The sequence below is a fragment of the Myotis davidii genome, unplaced genomic scaffold (assembly GCF_000327345.1).
Source record: "Myotis davidii unplaced genomic scaffold, ASM32734v1 scaffold168, whole genome shotgun sequence".
In the NCBI taxonomy this organism is placed as follows: domain Eukaryota; kingdom Metazoa; phylum Chordata; class Mammalia; order Chiroptera; family Vespertilionidae; genus Myotis; species Myotis davidii.
The window spans coordinates 5,798,211-5,818,290 of NW_006383016.1; the positions used below are offsets into that span (position 1 = coordinate 5,798,211).

Here is a 20,080-nt window from a genome sequence, read left to right on the forward strand (position 1 = left end):
GGGCGGGGGGGCGCACGTGAAGGGATATCTGAATCTGCAGGGGAGTTGCTCTCAGAGGGTGTCCATACATTCCTCCAAGAGAGAGAGCTCCTCCTGCCCTGCTTCTCATTGGCTGAGAATTGCTGGCTTAGAGGTGAGAGACTAATTATACGAACACAATCTTGAAATAAAATGTGTTTTCCCAGTACAAACACCATGGCTTAATTGGATAGGATGCAGGGTGAGTCAAAAAACATTGTTTCACCTACCAGAGTTGTCATTTTAAGGCAAGGAGATCCCCTAGTGATCATTCAGCTGATTCCCTTTTATGAACCCAATGAGTTTGACTTCTCCAAGGTCAGATAGCTTAAGGGCAGGGTGGGGATTGGAGCCTGGGTCTGGACTCCTAGTATCAAGTTCATTTCACTGCATCAGACTGCAGGTTCATTTGCTCTATTGGATGGTGACAGCTTGTAACCCTAACCTCTGTTGACCTGTCTGACCATCAGTCACAAGAGGGTACCAAGAGAATATGATCAACTCATAACAATCAATGGCCAATAGACAAAAGAATTTAAAGACACAGGCCCTGCTGATCTTTGGGTAAGAATTCTGTCCTTGTTTATGAAGCAGAATAGCATTGATTATCAAGGTGCCCAGCCCCAATCCAAGAGCTATGATTTCTGGTAGATACTTTCATAAAATGAATTACTTAATTTATAAAGTTATAAAAATAAATCACAACTTACATAAAAGTTTCCTATCTCCTGGCTTTCAGGAAAAGAAAATGCGGTATTTTAAGTATGCCAAAATGCTCACTCCCTAGCTGAATGAATTATTGTGTCATAAAGACAATCACCCACAGGTTAACTGTAAATTCAGTTTTCCATGTCAGGTTTGCATAAAAATCAGCTATATTGGGAAATTCAACGTTCTTTCAAAAATTTATTCAAAAACCAGCCAAAAGGTGTCATGGGATGAAAAGATTCCTAATTTCTTCAGGTCACGAAAGGTCACTATCGTTGAGAAGGAATGATATGCAAACGACATGAAAAACATGTGCAAGTGACTTATTGGTGAATGTTCACAGCATTTTTCTGATAAACCCGGGATACATTTCTCCCAGTTTTCAGACTTACCTGAAAGCCAGAATCTCTGAGTAGAAAGAGAGGAAGTATTGTCCCAGTATAACCAAGATGACTGTCTAAAATTGACATTATCATCTGGAAACTAAGGAAGTGTCTCTTACTTCTGTTAGAACTGTTCTCAAGATTTAGGGTAGCTACTTTGAAAATGCCATCAGACTTGGATCATAAAAACTTAAATAAATGTCTTTAGTGACCAGAACCTGAGCGAACACCATCATTTTTCATCGCCATCTAACACAAAACTTGGAAAAGCATCATCTTCCATTAGAATAAGGACTTGTACCTGTGGCTGCACTAGGAAGCTTTTTAAAAGGAGACTTGCAAAACCTTTCTCCCAAGGCAGTCTGTTTGGAGAGAAATTTCCTAAGAGAGTGTCCCTAAGATGGACAATTCAGACAGCTAACAAGTTCTTCGAATATGAGGAATTCCATTCTCCAGGCCTCATCAGAGCTGTTCTGTCAGAGTAAAGAGATAGCAGCTGGGTCTTAAGATAAGTAAATAATAATAGTCCCACTAGTTGGAAAGAAAGAAACACTTAGGAGAAGGAAAAACAACTTTTCAACAGACACCTAAAAGCCTTCCTGCATGCCCTGCTGTTTAAAATTAAAAGCTTCTAGATGAGACTTGAGAGCTCCAACAGCTCCGGCTGAGAGCAGCCAAAAGGATCAGGCAAGGGAGGTGTTACTTAGCAACCTGGGCAGAGGTGTTACTTAGCAACCTGGGCAGGAGGGGCTGTTCCACTTGGTCCAACCTGGTTTCTGCTGAAAGCCGCACAGCTGGCGAGACTTCCAAGGAAAAGATGGAAAGAAAAGTCCTGAATAGACATGAGTTCATTGTCTTGCTTCTTCATACACTTAACATAACCAATACATCCTTCTAAGATAGACGCGAACTTCAATTAGAATTAAAAAAAAAAAAAAAGATTAATGGTGCAAGAGTCTAGGTACCACTGAACAGGGAAAGAAAAAGAAGCCAAAAGAGAAAATCAGGTGATTTCCTTTTTGAGATGTATAAAACATATGTATTATAATATTTCACTATATCCATATTTAAATATTATAATGTACCATGAAAAATAAATTCTGGTTCCATTTATAGTTGTTTGCCCTTTAAAAAAATTGTTTTTGAAGGAAAGAATCTAAGGTTCTGAATCTGTGGCCTTATTTGGTTTTGAATTTCAGATAAAAACAAACAATATTAGCAAGAAAACTGTGAGTGTGTGAATGCACTATCCATAGACCCTGAGTAAAAAAAAATCTTGATTGAACTTAGGAACAGAAAGGTTGTTGGTCTTTTCTGCAATTAAACTTTATTTCGAATTTAGAAATTGGGAGAGCCTAGAATGCTGAATTCTCTTCTGTGAAGGCATGAATTTAACTTGAAAATAAAAAGATTCTTAGCCACAAGGACATGAGAGAACTGTACCACGACAGAGTTTACTAGAAACCATAAGCTTCCAGCTCAAGAGAGACATTCTATTACAGTGTGGGACAGAATTTAACATGATTCTGTCTTAACTCCCACCGAAGACCTCATTCAAACAGACCTATAATCCTATATAATAAAAGGCTAACATACAAATTGTCCCCGCGAGTGGGAGTTCGACTGATTGGAAGTTAGATGTGCGCTGACCACCAGGGGGTGGCACAGAACACGCTAGGCATCAGCGATGTGGTGCTGGCAGCAGGCAGCAGTGGAGGTACTGCCAGCCCCTACGAGAACAGGACTGAGGCAGGATGGTGGAACAGGTGAATGGACGGCGTGAAACAGGTGAGTGGACAGTGCAAGGCCAAGGCGGGTATGAAGGGAGGCCCCGGCCAGCAGCTGGCAGTCTCTAGGGACTTGACCTGTGCATGAATTTCATGCACTGGGCCTCTATCTACTATAACACAATTGTATGGCATCAACTCCAAAAGCAGCAACATAATATTTAATCAACTGAAATCCTTCAAACTAAGACACTTCCTTGTATTAGTTTCAGCACAACTTTCAGGAAACCTAGTTATTACAAAGTAAATATCTATAAAATACTATTCTCCCTTTCATGATATTACTTCTATAAAAATAGAAAATTTATGTCACACAGTTAATATTTCTTTTAGTTAGTTTTAAGTTTCTTCCTAGGGAATACTTCTTAAACACTGTTACTAAAAAATAATTACGTAAAAATAAATATAGAATAAAGTACAAAATGCCTTTAAAAACATTTATATGCTCAGAAACATATATACATTTTCCAATCAAAATGCATGTTGCAGTAAGGTGACTCCAGCTAAAATTAAAGTTTATAAATTCTTTCAATAATGTTTGGGAGACCTGAAAGATTACAGAGATATAATTTTATGAAGATGCTTCACACATCAGCAACTTCTCTAATAGGGAAGCCAGTAAATTTGCTTTGGAAAAAAGTACATGTTGATAAATCTTCCCAGATACGTTTTCTGTCGATTGCTACTGTAAGATATATTTTACTTAAAATTAGGATTGTCTGGAGTTTGGTGGATTTAATTATTTGTAATTACCCAGCTGTTGTCAGCCTGTGGCCATTATGACAGCGGCATCTACTATGTGGGTCAGGTTCAACTGTATATCTTCCCAAACACAGGTTTAATGTGCTATTGATGAAACCATTACTAGAACCAAATTAAAGTCGGGGCTGATGTATTGGTCCACAGGGAGCTGTCAGACATGAAAGGAGTAATTAGTATTCATTACTTCATACTCCACAACATTCCAATTATTAATGAACTTCAACTTCTGGACTATGCTATATCTATCACAGCATCTTCTCCGACATTCATTATTAGGAAGAATAAACTAACATTAGTTTTTTTCAAAATCACCTTCCAAACAAACAGAACTAAGATAAATAAAAACACTATTAATAGCCGGGAACTTTCTGAGGTGCCTGCTCTCAGGAGTATTAGTGTTACTCCACCTGCATTTGCGGAATATGATGCAATAAAGATACTCTGGGTCACACACCAGCTTTCAACCCCCAGGGTTTGTCTCTCCCTCTTTTTCTTGTTTCCACTACTGTTTTGTCTTTACAATGCAAAGGGAAACAGAAAAAAATCAAGAAAAGTGTTCACCGTTGGAGATCACAACAGGAACACCTATTAGACAATTTACAAACATGTAGATTCGTATGGGATGTGATCCAGGTAAATCCAATTTTTTTCTGTTCCTTTTTTTAACATTGCAAGTGGGCTTCTATCTCTATTATCAAACAAAGCAATTCAACATTTTCCTGTTAATTTTATTTTTCATTGTTTTCTCCCAGCTTTTATCTGTTGCTTTAAAAAAGTAAGAATTCCTATTTCTACCAATCTAATACCCCCTTCTAGCTTGCATATGTGTGAATATTTTATAAAGTCTCAGTCTCTCTCTCTCTCTCTCTCTCTCTCTCTCTCTCTCGTTGTTAATTTTCACTTGAGGATATTTTTCCCACTGATTTTTATAGAACATGAAAGGGAATGAGGGAGGAGAACATGGATCTGAGAGAGACACATGATCGGTTCCTCTCACACATGCCTGGACCTACTGGAGCCAGGGATCAGAGCTGCGACCCAGGTACTTACCCTTGACTGGGAATTGAACCAGTGACTCTCAGGTGCACAGGCTGACGTTCTAACCACTGAGAAACACCAGCGAGGGAGTCTCTTTTTAAAGATTTACATGAGGGACCAAGAGAGCATTTGTTGTGTTTAAGCATATTTCTTTTCAGATAAGAAAACAATCACTTAAATATCAAACTTTATTCCAAAGTACTTTTAAAGCTTTTATGAAAAAATTAGTCTAAAATTTTTGAGTGTAATTTTTCTTTTTCCATTCAAAAATAAAAGAGGGAAAAATAGGATGTAGGAATAGTTCCTCCTGGGAAAAGGTGGCTAGTATTTAATAGGTATTAAATACGATTTCTTTTTGTATTATAAAAAACAGCAGAAGGGTGAAGTCCCTACCTCAGTTCCCTGAGAGACTCCGCACTCCTGTGCACTACACATGGGCACAGGAACCTGTGAACACTTTGGGAAACAACGTGGCCTTTCCAAGTCTCCACTATAGAACCGACAACTCCCTGCCATGCGATCATCTCACCAATGGCTCTGTGTTCCTTTTGTTGTGTACAGGTCTGTCTTTCCCTGGGGAAATGTAGCTTCTTCCATGGCAGGATCTATACCTCATCACGGTTTATACAGCGGCTGGCATACAGCCGTGCTCAGAGAGGTTTATTCAGTGGCTGGTGGAATATGTACGCATGATTAGCACTCAGGTTCTCTGGATAAAGATACTCTGAAAACATCTGCATGGGAGAGGGAAGTGGAAAAAACTGAAGCTACAGATCTGAAATTTACCCTCATACAAGCGCTTGTTTCCTCACATTGAGTTCAGGAGCTAGGACTGTTAAGGTAATAACTGCATACAATAATCAGAGTTTTTAATATTCTTTCATATCATTTTAAATTCTTTTAACCTTTTAAAAAATGCTGGAATGACATGATCAGCTCTTTAAAGCCTAAAAGATATTCAGAGAGAGAGAGAGAGAGAGAGAGAGAGAGAGAGAGAGATTGAGATTGTCACCGACTTTCTTATACCTAAATTGTGTTACTGGAAGTCCAAGTTAAAGCTAGAGAATATGTATCTAACTGACAAAAAATGTTAGGTCTTCATATCAGAGTCAGAACCTTAATAACAAGGATTTCACTTTAGTGACATTCAAGATATTACACTATATTTTTAACACATCAGACACAGCTGCAATTATATTTATGTTACAGTTGCAGTTTGTTAAGTGGCTTATTAGACTGTTCTAAATGTAAGTCTGGGTAAATTCTGGTTTATTAAACAATTATAAGTTGTCAGTCACTGTAAACGGATTTACTGGGTGAGATGTATAATATATTCTATACTCATTGGTTAGAGTCTATTTAAAAAATAGAAGTTAGTCACCTTTAAGCAGGCCTATTTCAACTTAAAATTGATAGAAATAATCTAGTGATGAAAAAGGAGACAGATACCTTTGAGAGAGTGGGTGTCAAAGAAGAAAGGGGTTGGGGAAGTTCTGAAATTACTCTTCTGTAAAGAAGTGGGGGGAGGGAGGGAGGAATGCAGTGAGAAAAGTCTAGTGGATGTTGGTTCTTGAGTGAAGAGGCACAAACAGCTTTGGGATGCTATGACCTCCTGACAGCCCCTGAGGCCATGTGGGCCTTGGAGACCTGACTGCGACCTCTGACCTTCCACACACTTACAGAAAACGACCTGGTGAGTCCTTGGAAATGGTGTCACTGTCCCGGGAGAATGTCCTAGAGAGTGAGGTGGCCCAGCGGGGAATGGCAGCATTTAGAATGTCACATGGGGGTATTCCCACTTTTTGAATGTATTTTTTTAATCCTCACCCAAGGATATTTTTCCATTGATTTTTAGAGAGAGTGGGAGAGAAAGGGAAAGACAGAGAGAAATTGCGATGTGAGAGAAACACATCAATTGGTGGCCTCCAGCATGTCGCGCCCTGACCAGGGCCCGGGCTGGGCAGGAGCCTGCAACCGATGGGAATCGTACCCAGGACCCTTCAGTGTGTAGGCCGATGCTCCATCCACTGAGCCAAACTGGCTAGGGCTATTCCCACTTTTTGGTAGTCCATCTCTGTGAAATGTTGGGGATGATTTTAGGTATCCATTAATGAGTTCTTTCTTTTAATGGTTATATTTTAAGTATATTAGAAAAAAATAGAAGTAGCACCATAAACCCATAATTTTGTGGATGCTATTACTTGCAATGAGGCTAAGGATAAAAAAAAATAATTAGTGGATTTTAAATTGGTTTAAAGAAAATATTTAGTAAATAAGGATATAAGGGATTTGCAGTTCAGGCAAAAAAGGTAGTTTTGCAAAGTACTGAAGTAAGAGGAACATTGGTATACATCCATAAAGGAGCAACTATTCGCAGACCTGTGGCAATGCAGTTCTTGTCTGTAAGTCAGGAACTGGGCAGCAAGAATCCGATCCAGCAGACACACAGTCTGAAAGTCTGGATCATACTGAGGTGGCTTTGGTCTTGGAATGTAGGTTCCCCGAAAAGTCAGGGACATCACCAAGAAGAATCCAATAGATTATGCCTGGTTATGAGGCTAAGACACAGAAGCTGATGGATCAAACTCATATGTAACACAAAATACATGTTAAAAACTCAGCAATACTTACTTTCCTTTTCTAATCGTGTTCCTGCCCAGCAGTGGGTCAAGGACTGGATCTACCGTTTCCTCGAGGTTTTCAATTAGGATGACATCTCCGAAGGCCAGGGCCGTTTCAATGGCATTCAAAAACCTTCAAATCCGTCAGGATGGAGACAACAAAATGTGAGTAAGCACAGGGAAAACCTTCAAAATTATTTCTATTGAGTTATATTTTTGTCCCATTTTAAATGGGACAGATTAGACTGCAGGGGTGGGCAAACTTTTTGACTCGAGGGCCACAATGGGTTCTTAAACTGGACCGGAGAGCCGGAACAAAAGCATGGATAGAGTGTTTGTGTGAACTAATATAAATTCAAAGTAAACATCATTACATAAAAGGGTACGGTCTTTTTTTTTTTAGTTTTATTCATTTCAAATGGGTCGGATCTGGCCCGCGGGCCGTAGTTTGCCCACGGCTGGATTAGAGAAAGCTATTTCATAAAGTAGTATTCTTCCTTAACTAGATGACATGGAAATTCAAGATTAGGTTTTTGAAAGGGTAGAAGAGAATAAAACGGGGCGGAGAAAACTTATTGTGCTTAGCAGGTGTCTTGCAGAAAGCTTGCAGCCTTGGACACCACATAGCCGAGGTAAGCACTAGCCACCTGGCATCGGGAGGAGCCAAGGATGGGCCGGGCCCTTACAGTAGCAGAACGGCTTGCAGCCAGCAGGATGAATAAAAACCTCTCTCCCCCCTCAGTCTCCGCTGATGCCTTTGTCGGACTCAGCCCACCTGCACCTAGGTGCCTGAAATAAAAATCTCTTTTGGTACCTTATGGCCTCATGTCCTAGGTGTGTGACCCTGGCCCATTCCGAACCTTTCAGTTTTGAGATAAATTTCAGTTATATTTTTCAAGTGAAATTCAATAGTTTGAATTAATAAGCCCACACATAAATTAGTTCCTTTTGATGATAATCATGGTTGAATTAAATAAAACTATCCAGACATCATAAGTTTAAATGTATGTGATAGGACCTTTTTTAATTAAAAAAATTCAAATTCTATCAAATGTCCTGTGGTTTTATCAAATGTTCATTTTTTAAATCTTTAGGTTCAGTCATGTAAAATGGTGAACTATCATTTTATTTCATTCCCATTCTTCAAAAACAGTCTCCCCCCCCCTTTTTTAAAAAATATATTTTATTGATTTTTTACAGAGAGGAAGGAAGAGAGATAGAGAGCTAGAAACATCAGTGAGAGAGAAACATCGATCAGCTGCCTCCTGCACATCTCCCACTGGGGATGCGCCCGCAACCCAGGTACATGCCCCTAACCGGAATTGAACCCGGGACCCTTCAGTCCGTAGGCCGACGCTCTATCCACTGAGCCAAACCAGTTTTGGCGAGTCTCTCCCCTTTGAAATTCATTTTCTCCAAATATTCAGATGAGCAGGGAAGACATTTATCTGCACAGTTGCAGATATTCCTTATTTCATTTCAATGACGGAGGACTCAAATAAAATATCAGTAAGTCCAAAATTATTCAACATTAACTGAACACCAGCTATCTACAAGAGAGCTTTCCACTTATCAGATAGTATTAGCAGGCCCAATAACGGAAAATCTCAGAGTAGATTCAATTTTCATAAATGACATATAATACTTGACTAAAGAAATCAAATTATCTTCACATATTCAGTAGTAGGACTTAGAGCCATGTTAAAACCCTACTACATGCAAAGAGTACACATCATTAAGCCTGTAGGTATAGTTGACAATTCCTGTGTTATGCCAAATGCTCTAAAGAAGGATTACAATACATCACATTTCCAGGAAATTGACATATTTTTCCTCTCAAATGCAGGGTTTGCTCTCGCCTTCCATCTGATTTCCTCTTCAGGTAAGTGGGTGCAGCCTAACGTAAATGCTTTTCAATAGAAAGATTTTACATGAAACAGGATCAGGCAGAAACAAGTACCACCAGACGGTCACATTTTCAAAGTGGCAGCGAGGTCTAACAAATGCCAGGACTTAAATCAGACCCATTTCACAGCAGCTAAAAGAAAGCCAGTCCCTCAGACTTCACATACCCTTTCTGGCCCAAATGTGTGACTTTCAGGTCCGTCCCATACTTATTCTTGATCCACTTAATTCCCTGTTGCTGGGGATCTATCAGCAGGGGCCAGCGCTCACAGTGTGTTAGGATTGTGGCGTTTTCGGTTGACATTCTGTCACTGGGTAGGCCTTCGTTATTCCAGGTGGCAATGGTAGCATCGTCCGTCAACATGGCAATCAAATCCCGGCCTTCGGTTATTGGAATGGAAACCTTTACAATCAGAGTTAAATGCAACGCATAAATAGTGGGGCAGAGCAAAAAACTCAGGATGACAGAAGGAAAGAGACTCAAACTAAGAGAAGACATGAAAATTCTCTGTGGACTCTGAGAAGCCATGAAACTCTCACCATGATATACAATTTGAGCCCATAAACCCAGTATTTTACCTCTTAGGATTCTGTCAATATCTACTTTATGACTGCCTCTATCTGACCTCAAGGGACTTTGCCCTCTACATACATCTACAGCTACTCCAACAAGGTGAGCGTGACCTTAGACACCAGGAAGTACAGTCGATAACAGAAATGTATTTGCCCAATGGTGGGATCGCCCCACGTAAGCCATGCTAAGGCGGGACATCTTGCTCAGACATTTCATCTTTTACTACAGGCAAACACCACAAGGAGATGACATCTCCTTCTGGGATGAGTTCATGGGATGCATTCAGTCCATCAGCTTGCCAGCTGGGCCCAGGAACTTAGATTACAGTCTCTCCTCTGCCTACACTGTGATTGCGGAAAGTGCTGCAGTGGGGGAGCTGTGCTCTTGAGAGAGAGAGAGAGAGAGAGAGAGAGAGAGAAATCTGTTTTAAAGAATAGGGGTCATTCTTTATAAAAATGGACCAATTTTACCAAAACTTAACAAGATCATGGAAAGTAATTTATTCGTTGTGTCATCAATCACCAAACATTTATTGAGCACCTCCTGCCCATAAAACACTGTCTGGAGACGCCAAAATGGGCAAGATGGAAAAGGAGCTGGTCCCCAGGCTTGATGGCAACATGACTCCATAAGAGATTACAGGAAGAACCCAACTGGGAGTAGGCAGGGGAGGCCAGAGCAGCAGTCGGAGTTTGATTTATTGGTTGGCCACAGAGCTCCAGTAAACTAAATGCTGGGGAAATCCCCACACTAAGCTAGGATGCAATTTGATATCAATATAGGAAAAGTAGCACAATAGTCTTACTGTTCCTGACTACAATGTTAATTAAGAAGTAAACTCTGTCTCCTAGTGATATGAACACTAAGCCTTGGTATCTGACTTGATGCAGTTTCCTTAAAGATGCAAATAAATTGGTATCTTTTAGAATGAGCACCTTCCTATTAGCCAAGGATGTGTGGCTTTAAATTCTCACCTTCTACCACCATCCTCTGGGCCACTCTTCGGAGGGAAACAATTTTGGATAACATGTAATTTGGATCTTCAAGGTCATGTGTGCCCACTGCCCCTGTCCTTTTCAGCTACCACCGTGCCACTTGGTTTTCTCCCTATCCCGTGCTCCAAACTTGTGCCCCTACTGTTGCACTTTCTGAAGACCTTTCCCAGGTGCCCTGTAGTTGCCTCGTCCTATTTGGATCAAATTCCCTTGCTCTCTACCTGTGTGTCTTACCCAAAACCCACATCTCCCCCAGGGCCGTGGCTCTCAACCCCAGCCTGTATATTAGAATCACATAAAGTTCTCAAAAGCTGTCAACACCCCGTATTTTTTTTTATTCTCACCCAAGAATATGTTTTTTATTGACTTTAGAGAGAGGTGAGCTATTTTTTAAAAAAACAATATTTTTATTGCCTTCAGAGAGGAAGGGAGGGGGGAAAGAGAGAGAGAGAAACATCAATGATGAGAGAGAATCATTGATCGGCTGTCACCTGTGTGCCCCACACTGGGGATCGAGCCCACAACCCGGGCATGTGCCCTGACTGGGAATTGAACTGTGACCTCCTGGTTCATACGTTGACACTCAACCATTGAGCCACACTGGCCGGGCTTAAATTGAGCTATTTTTATACGTATGTACAAAATGGTATACTTCTAATCTGAAAGTAGTCATCCAAAAAAACAATAACAAAAAACACAAAACACAACAACACGTTAACAAAAAACTCACATCAGTAAGAAAACAAAAGGTTTCATACTTATACAATAACATCATAATCCAAAGTTTATTTTTTAAGGAGCTGAGCTTACCTTTCGCTGAAGAAAGGGAACCCACTTGCAGTCCACCAGCTCCTGGCGATACTGCTTCGTGAAGGATCCGACATAAGACACAAAGGCTGCCATCAGGAGAACATCGCCACAGAGTGTCTTCTCTTGAGCTTCAAAGGACTGTACAGACTGACCCCAGCGAATCTTCTCTGACTGAAAGATAAAATTACTCAGTTGTAACTGCAGGGTGAGCATCGACTCAACCCATGCTTACTGTAATGGCCGTGGGGCACAAGTTAAGCCTACGTCCAGCCCTTAGCAGGAGCAGAGCAGAACTGGTTGGATGAATAGTGCAATCGTTCACGTGTCTGAAACCCATGATTCTGAAGGGGCTCTCACACTCTCTTCCGTGGAGTTGCTACAACACGACGTGAGATCTGTAACATCTTCTCCTCAGACGCCCTAACTCCTTCACTGTGACTGAGGTCCTTCGGGAAAGGCTGACGACAGTCACACTCCTGTCCGTCTGGGAGTGGAGGATCAAGAGCTATGGCCAAGGCTGAGTGATGTTAGGATGCTTAATGGCAACGTGGCTGCTTTCCACACCTCCTGCTTTTCAGCCATGGCCCTACACTGCCCCAGGCCAACTTTCTTTTTTCTTTAACATACTGGCTGTTGGCTTATTTTAGAAAACGGAAGATGACAACCACTGATGTTAGTTAATTAAAGCATAAGGCTTAAAGAACCACCTATCCTGAATCCTATTAATTGAAGAATAAGTGCTGGTAGTTTCTAACAAAATCACTGATCAGTGTCAGAACCTACACCACATGAAAAAACATGGAAATCAAAGAACTTCACTAGCCTTGAAGACAATACACTCAAAGAATGCTGTGGAAGTCCTTAGAGCTGGTTGGACGGCCATTTAAAATTTGATTTTCAGGTTAAGTGTATGGAGCCCTTTAAATTGGATTTGAATAAAATGGCAGTAAATATCTACAGATTGATTAAACTACAGGGTAGTTCACTAATTCACTTTGTTTCAGTGCATGCTAAAAACGAATACATTCTAAGCTCATGCAAATTAACAGGACCTAGAAAAAAAATCAGCAATTTGACAGGACAAGCAAAGAAGATTCCCTGCAGAATTTAGCTTTTTTGTGTGTGTGTGAAAAAAAAGAGAGAGATAGATAGACCACAGAAAACAAAAATGCTACATATCAGAATAGATTGGAATGCCAGTTGCCTGCAAGGCATCATAATGCCCATAGCACTGAGATCATGAAATGAACAGTTGCAAATGTTTTTCAAAGCTGTGTTAAGATAGTCTCCCTGCTTTGCTTAATACAGGTCACCCCAAGTTAGCTATAACAATTAAACACTAAGGAACTTCAGCTCTCTATCCGCTTTATAGAATTCATTCATTTCCCTCAGCTGCTGACAATAGATCCATTAATTTTGAAGAGGAACCTCTCATTTGCCATCCCTCCATCTTTGTTGTCTTTCGTTAGTAAATGTTAAACAATAAAGTGCACCTACCTCATTCTCCAAAACAGCTTTGAAGTTTGAAGATTTACTAAACAGAGACTTATTGGCTACCGAAATCGTCAATAATTTCACTATACCACCCACGCAACATAAATCATTACTGACACTGGCTAACAAGGGTTTAAGAGTTGGAACATGTCCTCTAATAAATTTCTAGACAGTTAAAAATCACTATAATTTTATTCTAATGCATTATAGATTGCCTGTAATGTCATTCTGGCTGGGGTGACCCAATTTCTAATTTTGAACAGCTGTTCAGCTCAGGAGTTAGTTAATGATTAAATATAAATTGCCTGATTTATTAGTCTGAATGGCTGAGCTTCCAGGTCAATGCTATATAGACAAAATCATCAGTCTTGATGCTTTTCACAAGTTAACTGTCTCCTGCTCTAGTCAGAAAGAATTTATCCTCAAAGGAAAAGGTCTGGCATCTTCGATTAATCCTTTAAATATATACATATGTATGTATATATACATACATATTGCTAGTTAATACTGGTCAAACTTTTCCCTCCCCTCATCTAAATCTTCAAGAGTAACTAAGGCCTTTGGAGACAGTACTGTGTGTTAGAGATGCAGGGTGGAGCCTGCTTCACCCTCCACAAAACGTTCAGACATCTGTAACTACCTCAGGAAAACAGTCTAATTAAATGGCACTTATTTTTTCTTCAGATACTTCACAAGTGGTGAACACTTCCAACTGCTTAAATCTCACCACGTTAAATGGGAGAAGTGGTGAACTCCAACAGAAGTGGTGGAGTTTCTCAAATGACCTAAGAAAAATGAGTCTTCAAAAGACCCCAGATTTTTTTTTAATATAGGAGGCTCCCAAAGCTCACCCATTCATTTGACAAATATCTACTGATGCCTATGATGTGCCAGGGACTGTGCTATATGCTCGGGATCAAGCTGTGCAGAAAACAGGTGAGGTTCCTATTCTTGAGGTGCTTATCTGTGTACATGGGTAAACGTATAGGTCATGTGCTGATCAATGCTATGAAAAAAAAATAAGGCAGAGTAAGAGTTATGGAGCGGGGTGTGCGCAGGGGGGCAGGTGAGAGAGCAGAGAAAGCCCTGTGATAAGGAGAACTTTTAGCAGAGCCTGAAGGAAGTTGGGGAGCCAGTGATGTCATCATCAGGGGGCAAAGGTAAGCCACGTGGAGGAAAAAGGCAAAGGCCGGTGAAGTTGGAGCGAGAGGGAAGGTGGCCGGTGTGAGGACAGGAGGTATCCCGGAGCCAGGTCATATACGGCCTTGCAGGCCAAGGAGCGCCTTTGGACTGCCCTTTGAGTTAGACAATTAGTTACTGGAGAATTGTGAGACAGCAGTGACAGGAATGAACTTCACTTTTTAAAACATCACTCAGCTGCAGTGAAGGGAGAGGACTTCAGGGATGATGGTGGAAGCGAGGGCGGTACTCCAGGGCAGAGATGCTGGCGGCCTGGACCAGCATGGAGCAGCGACGGGGATGAGGATGCGGGGGTTCTACATAGACTCTGAAGGTAGAGCCAATACAATGCGTATGCTGTGGGTTGGGTGTGAGGCATGAGAAAGAGCAAAAAGTCAAAGGGGATGCCAAAGATTTCGGCCCCCAAAACTGGAAGAACAGACTTGGGCTTCTTGAGATGGAACGGAGAGTGGATTTTGCAGAATGAACTATGAGGGGTGATAGACTTAAATTTGTTGTGTTGTTGTTGTTGTTAAATTAGATTTTTACTAGTAAAAAGTCCAGTATAATTATAAGTTAGGCTATCCCCCAATTCAACTGACCCTAACACATTTCTCCCTTCTTTCTTGCTAAGAGAACCCTGATTTTGAATAGGGTAGTGAGGAGTCCAGCCCCATGTGATGAACTGCGGTTGGCTAAGCCAATCACCATATCCCCATTTTCCTATTTCCCAGCCTTCTTTGCAGCTACCTGTGGTCAATCTAGCTCTGGCTAGAGAAACTTAAGTGGAAGTCTGCCAAACACATTCCTAGGAAAACTTCAGTTTTTCGGACAAAAATTCAGCTCTGGCCGGGTGCTCAGTTGTTGGAGCATCATCCTGTACACCAAAAGGTTCTGGGTTTGATCCCCAGTCAGGGTGCTTACCAGAGGCAACCAATGGATGTTTCGCTCTCACATCGATGTTTCCTTATCTCTCTCTCCCTTTTCCTCTCTCTCTAAAATCAATAAAAACATATTCTTGGGTGAGGATTTAAAAAAGAGACAAATTCGCCCTAACCGGTTTGGCTCAGTGGATAGAGCCTTGGCCTGTGGACTGAAGGGTCCCAGGTTCGATTCCAGTCAAGGGCATGTACCTTGGTTTCGGGCACATCCCCAGTAGGGGGTGTGCAGGAGGCAGCTGAATCGATGTTTCTAACTCTCTACTCCTCTCACTTCCTCTCTGTAAAAAATCAATAAAATGTATTTTTTTAAAAAAAGAGAGAGACAAATTCAGCTGATAGATTACTCTCTCTCCTGCCTGAATCTGAGGTATAACAGCCTTCTGTGACCATGATGCAAAATGCATGAGGGTGAACGACCACCTGCTAAGTGTGGAGAAGCAAAGGGTACAGAGATTAGGCATTGGTTGCTAATTACCGGAGTCAACACTGACAATGCCTGCCCTCTGGAATTTTCTATGATATGTAAAACAATTAACTTCCATTTGATTAAGCCACTATAAACCAACTTTTCTGTTACTGTCAGCTAAATACAGTTGTAATAGTGCAGTTATGTACTTTTGGGTAGTCCTTAAATAAAAATAATAGTTGTATTAAGATTGAATTCAGACATGAAATTCATCCTTTAAAGGACACAACTGGGTGGGTTTTTAGTGTATTCACCGACTTGGGCAATCATCCTATCTACTTTTAGAATTAGCACATCAGTCATCACTAAACGGATGCCACAGAGAAGATGACACAGGCTTAATTTGAAGTAATGTTCTGATGGTAGAATTCAATTGTAAATGTATATTAAATAACTCAGAGAACAGTTCAATGGCACCGTTACCTAGCAGCTGGCCTGTGTTTATAACATATTCAGAAAACCACTGAGTTCATGGCTATCTACTAAAAAATACAGAGAATCATCACTTCTTACTGTGGGTAAGTTAGACTCCAGTATGAAAGATAAGATATTCTCCTCCATGGTTGATTCCACATCTCCTTAGTTATTACCAACAGCAAATAAAGACAAGATCCAAAGAGCCGATCTGCATATTTCAGGTAGAATCTGGGAAGGTGAACTTGCCTCCAGTTCCTTCACAAGTTTGTTGGCCAGTTCGATGGTTTTGTTTGTCTGGTTCACCTCTTCCTGGCAGCGAACCTTCTCAGCTATTGCCTTTTCAAACGAAGCTGTGAGTCGGCTCAGATTTCGATCCAGATCCTGAATAAGAACCAAAATGAACTTCTGAGCCATTTCTAGATATTCATGATGAAATATTATAATCACCTTAAACCACCCATTACCTGCAGCACATGAAACAAACCTCTGCCCATCCTTTGCCCCTTTCGCGGACGTGTTAGGGAAGGAGCGCCACCACAGACCGCCAGCTCGCCAGGCGGCCTTCGTGCCTGCCTCCCGCCCTGGGCAGAGGGCAGCCAGCGACGGCGGACGGCGTGTGTGGACGTGCCCTGCAGGTTCAAACACACCCTGGGTGCACCGTCCCCTCTCTCTTGTACCTAAGCCTTATCCTCTTTTTAAATAAGGATCGTCCTTTGGTTCTCCATGACGAGGGGGAAGGGTGTTAATGATGGAGTCCTTTCAGACCACTGACAATGTATACGTGTGATCTTCACACCATGATCCCAAATCTGTGTTTCTGAGCCAGGCTTCTCTCTCAAACCCCAGGTCTGACCCCAGAACATCCGACACGTGGGTTTGCTGCATAAAGAGAGTGGGGTCTACCACGTATGGCTGTGGACTGTGCAACAACAGCATTTTGATACATCAAACAGCACTTTGAGACATCAGGATTCTGAGATGGGAAATAACAGTGTCAGCTAATTTTAGCTAAAGGGAATTTACTGGAAGGAAAGTGGGGGGGAGGGGGGCGCTGTGAGGAGCGAAGGAAAGCCAGAGAACCATATGCAGACACCCTGGAGCTGAGTGCTGGAGCAGGAAGACCCTGAAAGTCTCACCTGGGCACCATCCCAGGCATGACCTCTATTTTCACTCTTTTTATTCTTTTGCTCATGACTCAGTTTTAGAGATGGAGGGTCAAATTGGCGAAGCTTGGATGATACATCTAGACTTCAGCTAGCACAGCAAAGGGCACCCCTGCAAAATCCCCACCTGAGTGTATCCAACAAGGAAAGATGACTCCCCAGAGATAAAGCTGGGTTCTCAGTGCCCACCTGGAGAGGTAGCTGTTATGATCATTACTTCACAGATACTAGACTGAAGCTCTGAGAGCTCCCCAAGTTGCCAGGGTGACAGAGCCTCCTCACTCTGACTGCTGTCTTGTCAGGCACCTCACACGGATCATCTCTATTTTGCATTTCCCGCCCCCCCCCGCTCAAAAAAGCTGCTCTGCTTACCTGAGGCCCTAACAGGACTCACGGCCGCGCCTCTGAACTTGTCTGTCTCCTCTAGACTCCTCTCTCCCCAGGCTTCCATTCGGTTGCTGAAAAGCTGGTTTGATCATGTCATTAACTAAGAGCCCTCCCATGTACCAACTGCTTCTTCCCTCTTTTCTCTATTCTTTACCAAGAATTCCTCTCCCGGCCCAGTTATCCTGGTGACTCGCGAAGCCCAGGTCAAGCACAGCTTTATTACGAAGCTCACTCTCCTTTCTCCAGGCGCAGCACGGTTTTGGTGCTCCTGTTGCATTGTATGTATGAAGTCACATGTGTACTTAGAACACTGGACTTAGAAGGATTGGTTACGTCTTTGTGAAAATAGGAATGTTAATAATCTATGCAGCTGATACTCTCTACGTCTGTATTGTGTGCCAGGTACCGTGCTACATTCTTAATAGGAATAACTCTCATTTAATCCTTACAACCCTACCCTAGGCCTGGATGCTACTATAATGCCTACTGCACAGGTGAGCTAACCAAGGCTCAGCGAGGCTACCTAACTTGTGAAACGAGCAATGGCGGAACCAGGATATAAACCCAGGCAGTCTGGCTCCGGAGTCCCTGCTTTCAATCACATGTGCTAACCTCCTCCCCCTCCTCCCCTCCTCCCCCCGCTCCTCCCAGACCATGAAGGTTTCCACTTTCCCGGTTCAGTGTCTGGCACTCGGCGATAAGGAGCAGCTACGGAAGGAGTATGCAGATGAAGACAGACGGACAGATGGCACTTGCTTCGTGTGGCAGGGATCACACGTGGGCCTATCTGAGGGTGGGATCCTAAGCGGGGAGGGACCCCCTCTTGGGAACATCAGGGTCACCGTTCCTACTCACCGCCAGCTTTTTCCTGAGCGTGTCCAGCTTTTCAGTAGCTGCAGCCAATTCTGAGTTCGCTTGGGCCAATGCTTGGCGTTTGGGCTCCACGTCACAGTAGACCTGAAATGGCACGTGGGGGTTCACTCATGAGGTAAGGACCACGCAAAGACGACAAGCAATCATTCGATCCTTCCTCTGCTGGAGGCTTTCCAATTAAAATCTCTAATTCACCAGCGACTGCTCGCTTATTTCTTAGCAATGGGCCTCCCTCACGGCAGAGCTAAACTCCTCACAGTCTTCCAAGTTCTCTCTGCTTGTCCACTACGTACGCACTTACTCTGGACATTAGAGACACAAGTACTCGCGTTAATGCTGTGTATGTCAAATACCACGAATATCCTAAAATTGGCTTGCCATAAAATTAGGAGCAAGTCCTCCAATCACGAGAAATTGCGGTATGCAGGAACGTCGTTGAAATTGGGAGCAAGCCTTGACTTTAGAGTGGAAGGTAACTATGGGGAGTTCTCTGGACCCAGAAAGTAGGAGACAGCCTCACACAATAGTAGCCATGCTGCTTTTACTTTCTTTCCTAAGTCCCTGGCAACCTCAAGTGTGTGTGTGTTTGAATGGGTTGAGAACTTAGCGGATCAATTTTTTTCTCCTGTTGGGGAGAGAGAAAGGATATTAAGTTTTATAGCAAAACAACAGGAGCGCAGGCACAGCCTAACGGCACGCTCATCTTTTCGCCAGAGGGGCAAGGAGCGCACAGGGTCAGGCGTTGTATTGCGGAGAGAGGCCACACGTCAGTGGCAATCTGCCTAAACTCCTTCTCTATAGACTTCCACTCATGAGAGAGAAAGCTCCACGGGGCCCTGCTCTGGCGGCTCCTCCGTATCCAGGACATAACCTGGTTTTATGAAAATCATTCTGGGAATGTCACTGACTCCACTCGGCACTTCCTCAGTAATCCCAGTTTTGAATATAACACACGACCTTCCAGGACAAAAGTGAGGTGGTTTTTGAGAGTGAAGGGCTGTGCACTGGCCCTTTTTACACCCAGCACTCTGCAAAATGCTAGGGACACAGTTGGCAGATGCTCGGTAGTTGATAAATAAATGACTACGTGACATGATCATCCTCTCTCTATATTGCCCAAAGCACAAACTTTAGATGGGACCATATTCAGGCAAAAACCTACCGTATTTGCCGGCGTATAAGACGATTTTTTGGCCCTGAAAAATATGCCTCCAAGTGGGGGGTCGTCTTATACGCCAGGTACACTTCAGATAGACTGCCCATAGTGCTTGCCCTGTGTCATAGTGGCCTCCCGATGCCCGCCCACTTCATTCCACATACCGTTCAGGCATCAGCAGCGCTGCTGGGTGTATGCTCGGCTGTTATGCGATTTTGCTGTTATGCGATTTTACCACACTCGCAAAATCGCACACAGCCGACCATACACCCAGTATGATAGCGCAAAATCACGAATCGCGATACCATACTGGGTGTATGGTTGGCTGTGTGCGATTTTGCGAGTGTGGTAAATTCGGGTTACCGTATATTTCTTTACATATGCATTGAATTTTAAAGAAGGC

At 42.4% G+C, this 20,080-nt stretch overlaps 1 protein-coding gene across 1 annotated transcript in view; it reads right to left on the reverse strand.

Annotated features, from left to right (window-relative positions):
• DNAH11 (dynein, axonemal, heavy chain 11) overlaps nt 1-20,080 on the reverse strand; it is a 198,265-nt gene that overhangs the window by 37,973 nt on the left and 140,212 nt on the right. Inside the window, exons 61-65 of the mRNA XM_015558132.1 lie at nt 18,504-18,605; nt 16,341-16,479; nt 11,602-11,768; nt 9,390-9,625; nt 7,328-7,450 (exon numbers count right to left, since the gene is read on the reverse strand). Coding sequence (XP_015413618.1) covers nt 7,328-7,450; nt 9,390-9,625; nt 11,602-11,768; nt 16,341-16,479; nt 18,504-18,605 — 767 coding nt within the window. The remainder of the gene's footprint in view (nt 1-7,327; nt 7,451-9,389; nt 9,626-11,601; nt 11,769-16,340; nt 16,480-18,503; nt 18,606-20,080) is intronic.